This window comes from Lissotriton vulgaris, chromosome 11 (genome assembly GCF_964263255.1).
Source record: "Lissotriton vulgaris chromosome 11, aLisVul1.2, whole genome shotgun sequence".
Classification (NCBI taxonomy): Eukaryota; Metazoa; Chordata; class Amphibia; order Caudata; family Salamandridae; genus Lissotriton; species Lissotriton vulgaris.
Window position 1 is genome coordinate 121434979 of NC_141699.1, and position 15220 is coordinate 121450198.

The 15220-nt window shown below is 48.2% G+C and overlaps 1 protein-coding gene across 2 annotated transcripts in view; it reads left to right on the plus strand.

The window, feature by feature from the left end:
• Nucleotides 1-8866, plus strand: part of PXN (paxillin) — a 333296-nt gene extending 324430 nt beyond the window's left edge. For both annotated transcript variants that reach the window (XM_086942871.1, XM_086942872.1), the window contains exon 16: nucleotides 3661-8866. In XM_086942871.1, coding sequence (XP_086798997.1) covers nucleotides 3661-3927 — 267 coding nt within the window. In that variant the 3' untranslated portion in view covers nucleotides 3928-8866. The remainder of the gene's footprint in view (nucleotides 1-3660) is intronic.
• The last annotated feature ends 6354 nt before the right edge of the window (nucleotides 8867-15220 follow it).

The following is a 15220-nucleotide window of genomic DNA, read 5'->3' on the forward strand; positions in this document are numbered from 1 at the left end:
CTCAGGTCCTGGCTGCCCTGGACCCGGGAGACTGGATGGTAGCGTTGGACCAGCAGGACGCCTATTTCCACATCCCCGTCCTGCCGGCCCACCAGCGTTACCTGCGGTTCACGGTAGGCCAAGAGCACTTTCAGTTTACCGTGCTCCCCTTCGGCCTTACCAGCGCCCCACGGGTGTTCACGAAGGTGATGGCGGTGGTCGCAGCTCATCTGCGCAGGCAGGGGGTATCCGTCTTCCCCTACCTCGACGACTGGTTGTTGAAGGCGGGCTCGCCCCAGGTAGTCGTCACCCACCTCCAGACTACGGCCGACCTCCTGCACTTGCTGGGGTTCTCCATCAATGTGCCGAAGTCACACCTGTGTCCCTCTCAGAAGCTCCTCTTCATCGGAGCGGTTCTCGACTGGGCGCAGTTTCGGGTTTTCCCACCCGAACAGCGGGTTCGGGATATTCAGGCTCTGGTTCCCATCTTCCAGCCGTTATCCCGAGTCTCGGTCAGGTTAACGCTGCGGCTTCTGGGGCTGATGGCCTCCTGCATCCTTCTGGTGCATCACGCCAGGTGGCGGATGCGGGCTCTGCAGTGGGACCTGAAGTTTCAGTGGGCCCAGCATCAGGGCAACCTGTCCGATCATGTCTTGATCTCGGAGGGCACTGCGAGACAACTGCAGTGGTGGCTCACGGACCGCGACTGGGTCAGTGGCAGATCCCTCTCCCTACCCCACCCGGAGCACGTAGTTGTGACGGACGCGTCCCTCCAGGGCTGGGGAGGCCACATGGGAGAGGCGAAGATCAGAGGCCTCTGGTCTCCGGCGGAGTCCCGGCTCCATATCAACCTGTTGGAGCTTCGGGCGATTCGTCTAGCAATGAAGGCATTCCTCCCCTCTGTCCGGGGGAGTGCAGTGCAAGTGTTCACTGACAACACCACCGCCATGTGGTACTGCAACAAACAAGGCGGAGTGGGGTTGTGGACCCTTTGCCAGGAGGCTCTGCGCCTATGGCAATGGCTGGAACATCAGGGCGTGACCCTGGTGGTTCAACACCTGGCAGGCTCTCTGAATGCCAGGGCGGACGAACTCAGCCGTCGGTGCATGATGGATCACGAATGGCGTCTGAACTCGGACGTGGCGCAAGGTCTCTTTCAGCAGTGGGGAGAGCCTTGGTTAGATCTATTCGCCACAGAAGAGAACGCGCAATGTCATCAGTTCTGCGCGTTGGAATTTCCAAGGCGGCACTCGCTCGGAGATGCTTTTCGTCGCGAGTGGAGCTGCGGTCTGTTGTACGCCTTTCCGCCTATACCACTTCTGCCCAGAGTGCTGAAGAAGATCAGGCGCGACCGGGCCCAGGTTATCCTTGTGGCTCCGGATTGGGCACGAAGATACTGGTATCCCGAGCTACTCAGCATGTCAGTCGATCCCCCGATTCGTCTGCCTCTTCGGGAGGACCTTCTGTCGCAGCAGCAGGGGACGGTGCTGCACCCGAACCTGTCCAGTCTCCACCTACAAGCTTGGAGATTGAGCGGCGACAGTTGAGGCCATTTGACTTGCCTCCTGAAGTCTGTGATATCATTCTGGCAGCCAGGCGTCCCTCCACTAAGTCGGTATACGCCTGCAGGTGGAACAGATTTGTGGCATGGTGCACAGCAAAGGCTGTGGATCCTCTCTCTGCACCCCTTTCGGAAGTGCTGCTCTTTCTTCTTTCCCTTGCCCAGCAGGGCTCTGCTCTGGGCACTCTTAAAGGGTACCTTTCTGCCCTTTCCGCCTTCTTAAGGCTACCTGATCAGCCTTCTTTATTCAAGTCCCCCATTGTAAGCAGATTTCTGAAGGGCATCACACACATGTTCCCTCCTGTTCCCTTCGTGATGCCCCAGTGGGACTTGAATCTTGTTCTCACTTATCTGATGTGTGCTCCCTTTGAGCCACTCCATAACTGTCCTCTCCGTCTTCTCACATTGAAAACTGCCTTCCTGGTTGCCATCACCTCTGCCAGGAGAGAGTGAGCTCCAGGCTCTTTCATCTTCTCCACCTTTCCTATCTGTTCATCCTGACAAGGTGGTGTTACGTACACGACCTTCCTTTCTGCCCAAGGTTGTCACGGCCTTCCACATCGGGCAGTCCATCCCTTTGCCCACCTTCTTTCCGCCTCCGCATCCCTCGAAAGAGGAGGAGAGGCTCCACCGTCTGGATCCAAAACGTGCGCTCTCCTACTACCTAGATCGCACACGCCAATTCCGGGTGGATGACCAACTCTTTGTTGGTTACGTGGGCGCGAAGAAGGGAAAGGCTGTACACAAGAGGACCATTTAAAGGTGGATCATCTTGTGTATTCAAGCATGTTACTCCATGGCGAGAAAGGAGCCCCCTGCTGGGTTGCGGGCTCACTCCACTCGGGCCACGGCGACAACAACTGCCCTGGGCCGAGGAGTCCCCTTACAGGACATTTGCCAGGCAGCTACGTGGGCCTCGCTGCACACGTTTGCAAGACACTACTGCCTAGACAGTCAAGTCCGGAGGGATGGCTTCTTTGGCCGTTCCGTCCTCCAGGACTTTCTGGTGTGATATTGGTTCGCAGACCCACCACTGGGGTTGGTATTGCTGGGGTATCTATTCTAAGGTAAGGAATCTATCACTAACGTGTCTCTTTCAGATGCACAAGTTACTACTTGTGTAACGATATATCTGTAAGAGACATTAGTTAGTGATAGATTCCTTACCGACCCACCCATCCTCCCCGTTCTGCGAACCGATATCTAGGGTTAAGGTCATCCCCTTTCAGGGCCCTAGTTTCATGGCACCAGTGTTGGTTCTCTCATGGCTCTGCGTATCTGGCGTGGAAAAGCTGTGTATCAGAACTGACGTCAGCGCGCATGGGCGGCGTCTAAGTACTCCGACGTCATTCCGGCGCTCATGACGCCGACGACGGACGCGGAGCCGCAGACGACGCCTACCGACGCGCAGGGGTATTGCTACGCAAAAGTTTCCGGATCCAGTCTGACGCCTGGGGATATTCTAAGGTAAGGAATCTATCACTAACTAATGTCTCTTACAGATATATCGTTACACAAGTAGTAACTTGTGCGTATGAGTTTGCCACAACCCACCTACCCCGTAAACCATGTGTGGTATTGTGGCCCAGGTCTGTGGGTTGGTTTAGGGACCCCTTGAATTGTGGATACAGCTGGGACCCATAGGATGGTGAATGGCCCTGGTACTCCTTGGATTGGGTATGCACCTGTGGCCCCTTGAACTGTGGATGCACCCGAACCTCCTGGATTGTGGTTGTGACTGGGACCTGTGTGATGTGCTTGCAAGTAGTGATTGTATAGGTGAAAATGCTGCTGCAGACTCTGGGCTGAGGTTTGGCATGGCTCCTTTGGTTTATGGTTAGGACAAAGGGCCTCTTCAGCACTGATTGTCTGGTGCTGGTTTGATTGTCGTTGCACTGGAGCTTTGGTGTCATCTCGGGCCTCATTTGCGGTTGCATATTGATGCCATGGGGCTCTGGTTGTAAGTGTGGCACTGTAGTCTGTTGACGCTCCTGGTAATCTCTGATCTGCATTTGGATTTTGAACACCTGGGCCACGTGATGGCTCCGCCTCCTTTCATGTTGTTTTGGCTGATGCTCTCAGGGGGTGTTTGTGGCTCATCTCCATTCTGTTTCTTACAGGAGTGCTTCACACCCTTCATCAATGGCAGCTTCTTTGAACACGATGGCCAGCCTTACTGCGAGGTGCATTACCATGAACGCCGTGGCTCGCTATGCTCTGGCTGTCAGAAGCCCATCACTGGACGCTGCATCACAGCAATGGCCAAGAAGTTTCACCCGGAACATTTTGTTTGTGCCTACTGCCTGAAGCAACTTAACAAAGGAACCTTTAAAGAGCAAAATGACAAGCCCTACTGTCAATACTGCTTCCCCAAGCTCTTCTCCTAGAGCCTGAAGCAAGCGGTAGGCTCAGAGCTTCGTTCCTGCCCCAAGAGGGCAACCTCTCACCTTCACTGTGGCCTTGAAATCTTAGGAGGGATCCCTGGGGAGCATACACATAAGCAGGAACTCATCCTTTATACGGAGAGGAAGGATGTGTCTGTCATTTTAACTGGAAATACCTCTCCAGTTCTCACTGTGTGGCAGTGAAATGATAAAGAGGGTTTTTATCATTATTTGATTTCAGCATTTTCTTAGACGAATAATCCCTTCCATTACTAATAAGAGACTTGGCATGGTTCTCTTAACATATGATGGTTACCAGCATAGTTCAGAGCTTGGCCAGCCCTTCCCCATGTAAAACGTGGACTGTGGTGACACATAGACTACCTGGGAAGTACTTTTCATCTCAATATCCCGTGTGTTTTCTTTTCTGCAGAGCTATGGTAAATTATCTCCTCCAATCTTGACCCTTTGTGACTTTTCTCCCTTTTAAAGGGGAGAAGGGCCTCTCCCATACTTTTCTCAGTTTTTGGAATATTGTGCCTCGCCGTCAACGCCTTACATGTCTTCACCCTGTGGCATGAAGTTTCATTAATGCGGCCTTTTCCCCTCCCAAACACTTGTTGGTTTCTTTGTCTTAACCTTTGATCTTGGTTTTTGACCAAGCCTCTTGCTAGTCTAGTTGGAGCTGTGCTGGCTTGCAGAGTCCACCGATTGTACCAAGTTCATAATTTAACTTGGTTGTGTTAGCTGAGCATGGGGATGGTTGTCTCAATACTTCTCCATAGATTTGAATGACCTTGCTTTTTTGCTCATTGTTATCCAATTTTACCAGACAACAGCTTGATCTTCCTCAGCTTACAAGTCCATAGACTTTATCACCCTGTTAAAGTAAATTGTTATCCAGATTTTATGACTGACAGCTGCTTATTCCAGTTTTCTAGTTTTTGGTCCAAATGGCTTGTTTACTCATCTGTGGCCCTGGTGGTCGTGGACTTGATGTAACCCACTTTGCATTCACATGGACTTGGTTGACCCAGCTTGCTCTGCCATGGGCGTGATTAATCCAGTTTACTTTGCTAATGCACTTGATTAGCCCGGTTTTCTCTAACGAGTGCAGTAAGCTACTTGCTTTGTTATGAATCGGATATATCTGCCTAGTTTTGAAATGCATCTGGTTCATCTGTCTTGCTTGCCCATTGGTCTAGATATGACCCATTTTGCTTTATCATGGAACTTGTTTGCCCGACTTGCTTTGCCATGGGCCTTATTGGTCCAGTTTATTTGTCTGTGCAACTCATTAACACAGCTTGGTAAGAAGCATAGTTGACCCACCTGCTTTGCTATAGATCTGGTTGATATAGATTGCTATACCATTGAGCTGGTTGATATGACATGCTTGGCCATTGGCCTAGATGCGTGAACCATTTTGCTTTACCATGGATATGGTTTACCTCACTTCCTGTGTCATGGCCCTAGTAGGTTTTGATTTATTGGCTTTAACTGTGTATGGCTCAGCTTACCCAGTCATGGGCTTTGTCCAGTTTATTTCACAATGGACCTTATTGGTCCAGTGTACTTCGTCAAAGGGTTGATTGACCCTATTTGTTTGGACCTAGAACAGTTTGCCCACTTTACCTGGGTGCGAACTTGGTTCACCCAGTTTAGTTTGACGTGGTCCTGGTTGGTCCAGTTTGTGTGACTTGATGTGACCCAGTTTGTTTTGCAGGGCGCCTGGTTGAGTTAACCTAGATTACTTTCCCGTGAACCTGGTGGACTCAGTTTGCTCTGGACCACGTTGCCATATTTGACATTGCCAAATTGTGCATGGCCGTCTTTCACATTGCCATAATTTTAGTTTACTGTGTTGCTTGACCATTGATCTGGTGGACCCAGTTTTCTTTGGCATTGCCCCTGTTGCTTGACCGTGATGTACCCAGTTTGCTCTGCCCTGGACTGAGCTGGCTTTGTTTGATTTGCTGTTGATCTAGTTACTGGGCTAATACCAAGGAAACCTCTGATTAAGGTTAGTGTCCTTGTTGCCACTCTTCACTTGACCTTAGAACTAGTTGCTGATTGACCCCCGAGGCAAAGACACTGGAATATTTCTGCATTGAACTGTGAATCTAACCGCTATATCGTTGATGAAAAAAAGTGTGGCATGGAGTCTTCTTTCCTGTATTCTGGACGATCTCTTTTCTCTGGGTCGCTTATTTAAGAAACCTGAATGCACCATTGAACCCTAATTACCCCCATCACCCTTGCTCAGTGTTCATATATCTACCTACCTTCACTAAGGTGGAAAAAATAAGTGCCATTGCTACTCAACTCCTTTCCCTTTTTCTAACCTGAACATATCGAAATGTAGTGTGAATTTATCCATAAATGTGGGATATGTACACAACTTGAGTCTGCTCTCAGGTGTGAATCTTACTGTGCTGGGATTTTGAAAGCTTAAATAGCTACTGCCTTAATATTTTTTTCAGTTTTTATTGAGGAAATGGGTTCTTTGTACTCAGTTCATGTAAGTACTCTTTCTACAGACGGGATGACCTTCCCCGCTCACTTGTGGCAATAATGTTTCCTGCTGACTGTTTCTGTCATCAACTTCTACTGACTATGGGAACTGTTCAGTCTAGGGGCTTCCTATTACACTAATACTGTACGCTGTCTTTGATAATAATTGATACATTTCTACAACGAGGTTTGACTTTATTATGCAGTTAAATTGTAATGCTAATACAAAGACTTTTTGAAGTGATTTAAAGGAAAAAGATAACTTTTTATATAAATATATATTAAATCTAACCTCGAGATCCTGCAGTGCTCTTTGCTGGATCTGCTATCTGACCTCTTAACATTAAGTATTCTTATTGGGGCGGATCAAGGGTGGTTACTGTTAGAGGGTGGGTGTCTCTTGTCAAAGGCTGGTGAGCATGACTCCAGCTTTCGCTGCTCTTATAACTGCTGTATTTTAAGCCCCAAGACCTTCACCCGAAGCCTCCTGGGATCAACAGAGACTGGGGTTCTGCCACCACTGTAGGGTCTAATTTGTTCCCAGCTGTAAGCAAATCAGGCTAGTGGAGCTTAAAGAAGGATGAATTAAAGGAGAGGGCACCTGATAGGAGAAGAAACGAAGGGATGTAAGGACTGGAACATGATGGTAAACCGATCTGAATTTTTACCAAAGATATTTCATAGTTGCACCATTAAATTGTTTATGATCCACCATCATACCCCCCTTCTTTATTTTTGAAAGTATCTGAACCCAGCTCACTTTAATTATGTAACCGGAACTTCCCCGCTAATGCTTGGGAAGTGAAATACACCAGTGAACAGCCCCTGCCACAAACAAAAACTTTGTTTCTGGTACAATTGACTGGGCTAGATATCAGTTGCCTAATGTTTTTGGTTCTGAAGTTAAGATACATATGTACCTATTTGTTTAACTCTGCATACCTCTGGTGCCATTATTAGCCTGTTGCAGCACTCCTTTACACCACTAATGTTTCTACTGTTGCATATCTTGAGTACCTTAGATGTTAACATTTTGCATTCCTATGGTACCAGGAGTGTTATAACCCTGCATCCTTCTGGAATCATAAATGCTCTAGTTTCAAACCTTCAGGAAAAATAACCATTTTAATCTAAATATCTGCTACTTTTTGCATAACCCACGTTCCATACTATTATAGTTCTTACTACCTCCTGAAATGTAAGTGGGCCAGTTTTGATTATCTGTAGAATCATGGGTTTGTTGACCATGGAGAAAAAGGGTGGATGGTTCTAAACTTTTGGAATTAGATTTACCCGGACTGGATATGTTTTGGAACAATCTGTGTGCTGACTTCTAAAAGGTGAGGTTTGCCCATTTTTGATTATCTTCTGGGCAGCTTTAAGTCCTTAGCTATGCCGAATCTGGGGACCGAATAAACCATGGGCGTTACTGGTTTTGGATACGTCTCAAAGCGTAGTCACACTAGCTCTGAAAATCTCCATGGATCCATAATTGAAATACTAAAAAACAATTATAGAGCACACAAACACTCTGAGGGTTTGTGCATGTATGGGTGAGAAAGAGGTCAATGAACAAAGGATAAGATGGTGACAAAAGACCAGAAGGGAAACAATCCGCCTGATAGAAGGGGTAGAGCATTCCACAGAAGGGCAAGGGCGGTTAAATAATAACCACTAGTCAGGGCATGTGCAGTAATGATCTCAAGGTCCTCTTAAAGGTGTGCCATAACTTTGCTGGTTCCAATGCACTAGTGGAACCAGCAGCTGGTATTGATTTACCAGTTGCTGAATGTTTCAGCATACACATAACCTCTGGTACCATAGTTGTTCTTTATTCCTTCCTGTGCTGATTATCACATCGGCAGAGGTAGGTCGTGAGGGAAGCACAGGTGCCACTGAGCCTGAGGAATGCAGAAGTATAGACATCTATTGTGCCCTAGATCTGCTGGTTCCAAGGAGTGGTGTTTGGGGGTGGAAGAGGTTTTGTGCCTTTTGAAGCCTGGATTAACGCTGTGGTCATTAGTTGTATACAGAGGTGTAGAATGAGCACTTGACACTCCCTCAGGCACAGTTGCTGGACACTGTCTTGTGGGTCCAAGACCGCAGCCTGGCGAGCCAGCCCTACATACATCTGCAAATTATATATATATTTTTTTAACTATTTGTTTTGTTAAAATCTGTTTGGGGTTTCTGTAAGTTTGTCTTTTAATCCTTGGTGCTCTGTTCATGGCACTGTCTGATGAACTCTTACAGACTCAAAGAGGACTGGTCAGAACCACTCAGATTGCAGCTTGAACGAATTGTACCCCCAAGGCCCCCCACCCTCCCCAGGCGTTTGTGTACTTGCTTTATTTCTGTAAACATTTAACTTTGCTTCCCTTTTTAAACTTGTGATTACACCAATAAAAGTTGCCATTATTTTCACTTATGTTATTGTAGTTTTCATGTTGCATGATTAATAATCCGGATGAGAAAATGACTAATTTGAAGTGGGGCATATGGAAAATTTAAAGGGAAAGGGTTTCCAAATAAGAATCCAAGGGACGAGTAGGTATGTGGCTATCCAAACAGATATCAAGAGGTAATGTCAAATGAATGTATGAGTGTACTTAGTGCCTGGATTGTTCACTGAAGAAAAAGAGTGAAATGTGGTCTGATGGCTAAAGCACTGTCATTCTAATCTGAACTTCAGCACCTGAGTTGCCTGATCCATGACTATCTCAGTGCCACACGTTAAAATTGTGTGTAATGTTTATTTGATCCGTTTCCAATGTGCGTTAAACCAGGCATAGGGGGTTCCATCTGTCTAACTGTAAGTTTCTTGCCCTTTTTGCATTATCTTCTCTGTACCCTGGCTTTGGACTTGACAGAGATTAGAGGCCTCGTTAGAGATTCGTAAATTGTCAGCACATGTAAAGTAGTTGTATCTTTGCAACAACAGGTCAATTGTACTGGTACATCAGGTTTGTTGGCTCTCAACAGAAATGCAGCGGCTGCCTGCGCACATTTATATAAAGTACACCTTTTGAAATTAATAAATCTTGTGAACATTGGCAGTTATGAATCCCCAAATTACAGTTTGTGCTTTTCACTAATCGATCCAGTATTTCTCAACTAGACTTTCAATGTGAAGTACAAGAGGTGAATAAATGTGCAGACAAGTTCTTTTAAAGAAAAAAAACCAATATATTTTGGCCTTCACTATAAGGAGAGAGGAGAGGAGAGAGGATGGAGGGTAAATATACATTCTTATTCAAAGATGTTACCCTTTGAGTTAGCATGAATTTCCATTTTATCTAGTTTGATGCCCGCTCTAGAATCCTATTAGTATGACAGACTCCTTAGAGCAGAGACTCCGGAAACATTATATTATATGTGCCGACATACAATTTTTCGCAACATTTATGTACACGCCCCCATAAAGATTGAGAGCGGACAACTTAACAGAAGCATTTAGACGTGATGTCAAACAGATATTAAACGTGGCGGCCATATATAAACACATTTCATGAAGAAAAAACGTTAATGTTAAATCATATTATCACGTTTTTACATTTCTTTAAATATAATTATACATCATGAACTTTGTGCAGACTATTCGCCACTGCCAGTAAGTAAATATATATATATGCAATTGCAGCCTAATAAACACCAGAGCTGAATTATGCTGTAAACCATGAACAAACATGCATTATAAACATGAGACAACAGTATTGTTTCAGAAATGTTTTAATGCTCAGAAAACAGTGGAAATTCTCATGAAACACTGAAAGCATAGGAAGCTCCCAGCCTGCATTGCAAAACTACAGTCTAAAAAGACTGAAAAGCTAACCTGCATCAACATGCAGTAAACCGACACTGTGCCTTTAAGGCACCCATGACCCCCAGCTTCCCCAGCTTCCCATCATGCCTCAGGGGTGACAGTTAGGTCAGTTGTTCTTTCCGGCTCCTTCAGGAAGGACCCTGGTAACTCAGCTCCACTCTTTTCTGGCTTTTTGTCAGAAAATTCCTTCATTATTCTGATTTTATTGACTTACTTTGACATTTTACATCAAGTCAGGTAAGTATCTGTCTTTATTGGCAGTTTTTTTTAGGCATTTTCTCTCAAAATGCCCTCACTCTTTGATAACTGCCCTTCTTGTGGCAACAAGAAGGCTAAAACAGACAGTCATGAAGTCTGTATACTTTGTTTGACCTGTCCTCACTGCGAGCGCCTGTCAGAAAGAACTCTTAAGGACAGGTAGAGCAATCGCATTTATGGCCTAGCCCAAGGGCCATCCAGAGGAAGATCTCCGGTGAAGAAGGGCTCTAAGAGGGCTAGAACACGTTCAAGGGACAAGTCTTCACTTCCTTCAGCTTTAGCGTCGGGCTCGGCGGTGAAGAAACATCTACCAGTGGGTCATTTATCGAAAAAACGACCGTTGACGTCGTGCTCGCTGTCAAAGATCAGGTTCGTCGCCGACGTCTAGGATTCCAGCTCCGTCGTCGAGATCCCCCTCCGCCGTCGTCAACCAGTCGTCGATCGGCGTCAAGGGAGGTCACTCCTCCGCCATCGTCAACATGGCGACGATCGGTGTCGAGAAAAGTGACTCCTCCGCCGTCGTCAACCAGGCGACGATCGGCGTCGAGGACCATCACCCCTCCGCCATAGTCAACTCGGCGACGATCAGCTTCGAGGACAAAGACCCCTCCGCCGTCGTCAACCTGGCGACGATCCGCGTCGAGGGACGTTACACCTTGCCCGGCGTAGAAGTGTGACCCCTCCGCTGTCGCCAACAAGGCGACGATCGGCGTCTAGGCCCAAGATCCCTCCGCCGTCGACAACCAGACTTCGATCGGCGTCGAGGAGACTATCTTCGTTGGCGTCTCATCGGCGCTCGGCGTCGAGGGTGGCCAATACCCCTCCGCCATCGTTGCATAGGCATTCGACGTTGAGAGAGGAAGCTCCGTCGTCGGCTGGTCATCGCCGTTCGATGTCGAGGGACCATCATTCCTCGCATCGCTCGCAGTCGAGACATTCGACTCCGAGATTACTTGCTCCGTCGACACTCCAGAGGTTTCCGACGTCGAGAGAAGAGGTTCCATCGTCGGCAGTGCAACGCTGTTCGACGCCGAGAAACCAGCGTTCGTCGACGTCGAGGCATTCAACGTCAGAACACCCGACGTCGAGGCCACATGAAAGGGCTGATTCGACAGCAAGGGACTCTGTGATTATGGTGGCTGAATCAGCTTCGCGCCATTCCTCTTCATCTTCTGGCTCCTCAAAATCACCCTCAAGGACCAGAAGTCCGGTCAATAAAACACCTTTACGACAGACAGATCCTTCATCGGAGGGGATGAGGTTGTCCCCAAGATGGTACCAGCCTTTGGATCGTTGGCGAGACTCAGGGGCTGCCAAGCTGATGCGAGAGCACGCTAGTCCCGAACACAGGTCTCCACTTAAAAGACTGGTGGCAGAAGTGGACAGACGCAGCCCTCCCAGGTGCCAAGTTGAAAGATAGCCTGTGAGGAGGCCATCCAAGTCTCGTTCTCCCAGAAGGGAAGAGCCGGCCAGATCTCGTTCTCCCAGAAGGGAAGATCCAGCCAGATCTCGCTCTCCAAGAAGAGAAGAGCGTCCAAGAAGATCACGTGAAAGGAGGCATGGCTCTCATCACAGGAGTCGAAGAACTCCATTGTCTTCTTCTTCTTCTTCTTCCTCAACCCGATCTTCCAGGAGAAATTATTCTCCCACACTTACAGATAGTCCCATCTCCAGAGTTTCTCCAGTGGACGACGACAACACGTATTTAGATGTCTTGCAGAAAGGGGCTAAGAAACTGAACATTGAAATGCCTGTCCCCCAAGTGGCAACGACGGTGATTTTTGAAACGTTGCATCAAAAATCTGTTTCACGTCCATTACTACCCTTGGTTCCGGGTATTATGGATCCTGTTAATGGCGTTTTTCTAACTCCAGCGACTATTAAGGCGGTGCCGGCTCGCATACAGAAAAAATACAAGCCAGCTGACTCCGACTCAGTCTTTGTGAAGGCTGACCCTCCAGCAGACTCTGTGATGGTAGCAGCGGCTCAGAAGACACATGCAGTGTCTGCCTCTTCCTCAGTGCCACCAGACAAAGACAGCCAATCACAGGACTCGTGGGGTCGTAAAGTATGCAATTCTGCCTCTTCTTCTCTTAAGATCTCCAGTGCGGCCGCTCTATTAGGTAGATATGATAGAGCCCTATGGGATTCCATGGATCGTTTCAAGTCCAAACTAACAAAAGAGGACCAGAAGGACTTTGAGGAAACGCTGACAGAAGGCTGCCTAGTATCTCATCAAATAATTAGCACAGCGGTGGATGGCGCAATGCTGGAGGGTCATTCTTATTCTCATGGAGTTTGTGCCAGGAGGTCTTCTTGGCTGCGCCTCACAGGCCTCAAGCCCGATGCACAACAACGCATCTTAAACCTTCCTTTTTCTGGTTCTTCTCTCTTCGGGGAACACGCGGACGAGGAGATGATCCGAATGAAGACCGAGCTGGACACTGTGAAAGCGGTCGGTCTAGAGAAGAAAAAGGAGTTCAAGCGCCGCTTTAAAACCTACAAGGGCAAAGGGGCTCAACAGAAGGTTCAAACCCCTCAGTGGTCCCAAAACAAGAGTCAAGGCAAATCCCAATTTCGAGGAGGCAAATCGGGCAGAAGTAGAGGAGGTCACCAGCAGACCTCTAACACCGCGAGGGGAGGAAAAGCCTGAGCAGTGGCTTCCTCTGGCGCAGTAGCCCAATCCAGTGGGAGGAAGTGCTTCACAACATCTGGCAGAGTGGTTCAGCATCACAAAACATCGTTGGGTGCTGAATATACTGCGCAATGGATACACGCTACATTTCCGTGCGCTCCCAAAGAACATTCCTCCGAAGAAATCTCTTCCCCACCAGTTGGAACTGCTCCGGAGAGAGGCGAAAATTCTTATGCAAAAAAGAGCCATAGAAGAAGTACCTTCCTCTCAAAGGGGAAAAGGAGTCTACTCCAGATATTTTCTTGTTCCGAAAAGAGATCAGGAGGACAAGTTCAGACCCATCCTAGACCTTAGTCTTCTAAACAAGGTCATAGTCAAAGAAAAGTTCTGCATGCTAGCTCTTCACCAAATATGTCCACATCTGCAAGTCAGGGATTGGATGTGTTCGGTGGATCTGCAAGATGCATACTTTCACATCCTGATTGCACTGCGTCACCGAAAGTACTTGAGGTTTGTGATCGGCAACAAGCATTACCAGTGCAAAGTGCTGCCCTTCGGGCTCAAGTCCGCACCACGAGTCTTAACCAAATGCATGGCAGTGGTGGCGGCTTTCCTTCACAAAAAGGGACTTTTCATCTATCCGTACCTGGACGACTGGCTCATAAAAGGTCCATCTCCTCTACAGGTAGCGAACGATTTCCAGCTTTGCCTGCGCCCGTTGCACAAACTTGGGCTCCACGTCAACTTGGAGACGTCAGTCCAGCGGCCAACACAGTCCATCCACTACCTAGGCTCTGTTCTGGACACAAAATTGGGAAAATCGTTTCCTTCGGAGGAGAGACTTTTTTCTATGCAGCAGAAATGCAGAGTTCTGCTCGAGTCGAGAAACCCAACAGTCAGACAGGTTGCCTCCCTGCTAGGTTCCATGGCGTCCTGCATCTTTCTCATACCGAACGCCAGGTTGAGAATGCGTCCTTTACAGCAGGCTCTGGAAGACCAATGGGACCAAGCAACAGGGCGTTGGGAGGACCGGATCAGTCTGCCCCAAGCAGCGAAGACTTCCATCAAATGGTGGGCTCGACCGCAGAATGTTCTGGTGGGCGTGCTTTATCACCACCCTCTCCCAACGCAGTCAATAGTGACAGACGCTTCTCTACAAGGCTGGGGGGCACACATGGGGTGCCTTCAGATTCAAGGTTGGTGATCGGCACAGGAACAGACCTATCATATCAATATGCTGGAGCTCCGAGCAGTACATCTTGCGCTCAAAGCTTTTCTTCCAGCGATCAAGACCAACTCAGTCCTGGTTCAGACAGACAATACAACCACCATGTTCTATCTGAACAAACAAGGAAGCACAAGGTCACGCCCTCTCTCCCTGGAATCACAGGCGATATGGCACTGGCTTCTCGCTGGAAATCTCAGTGGTAGCAGTGCACCTTCCAGGCGAGTTAATAGTCGAAGCAGACGCACTCAGCAGGAACTTCGAAGATCAGCCAGACTGGGTGCTAAACGACGAGGTGGTCGACTAGCTTTTTCGTTGTTGGGGTCGTCCGACTATAGACTTGTTTGCAGACGACGAAAACAAAAAATGCCACGCCTTCGCGTCCAGATTCCAACGGCCAGGGACGCAGGGGAATGCTCTCTTGATGGATTTGTCAGAGACATTTGCTTACGCATTTCCTCCCCCATCGCTGATTCCAAAGGTGGTTTCCAAGCTCCTCAGGTCGAACCTGGAGATGATTCTCATAGCTCCGGACTGGCCATGGCAGTGGTGGTACTCGGACCTTCTTCATCTGTCTGCGTGTCCACACAAACGGCTACCTTGCAGGCCAGACTTGTTGAGCAAGATGAACGGGAGGATTCTGCATCCCAACCTTCCGTCACTGAACCTGACAGCATGGCTCCTGAAGTCCTGCAGTACGGACATCTGAACCTGCCTCCTGAATGTATGCACATTTTAAAAGAAGCTAAGAGGCCTTCCACAGGAGCGTCTTATGCGTTCAAGTGGAAGAGGTTTTATATGTGGTGCAGGGAGAGTCATCTTGACCCTACTTCGGGGCAGG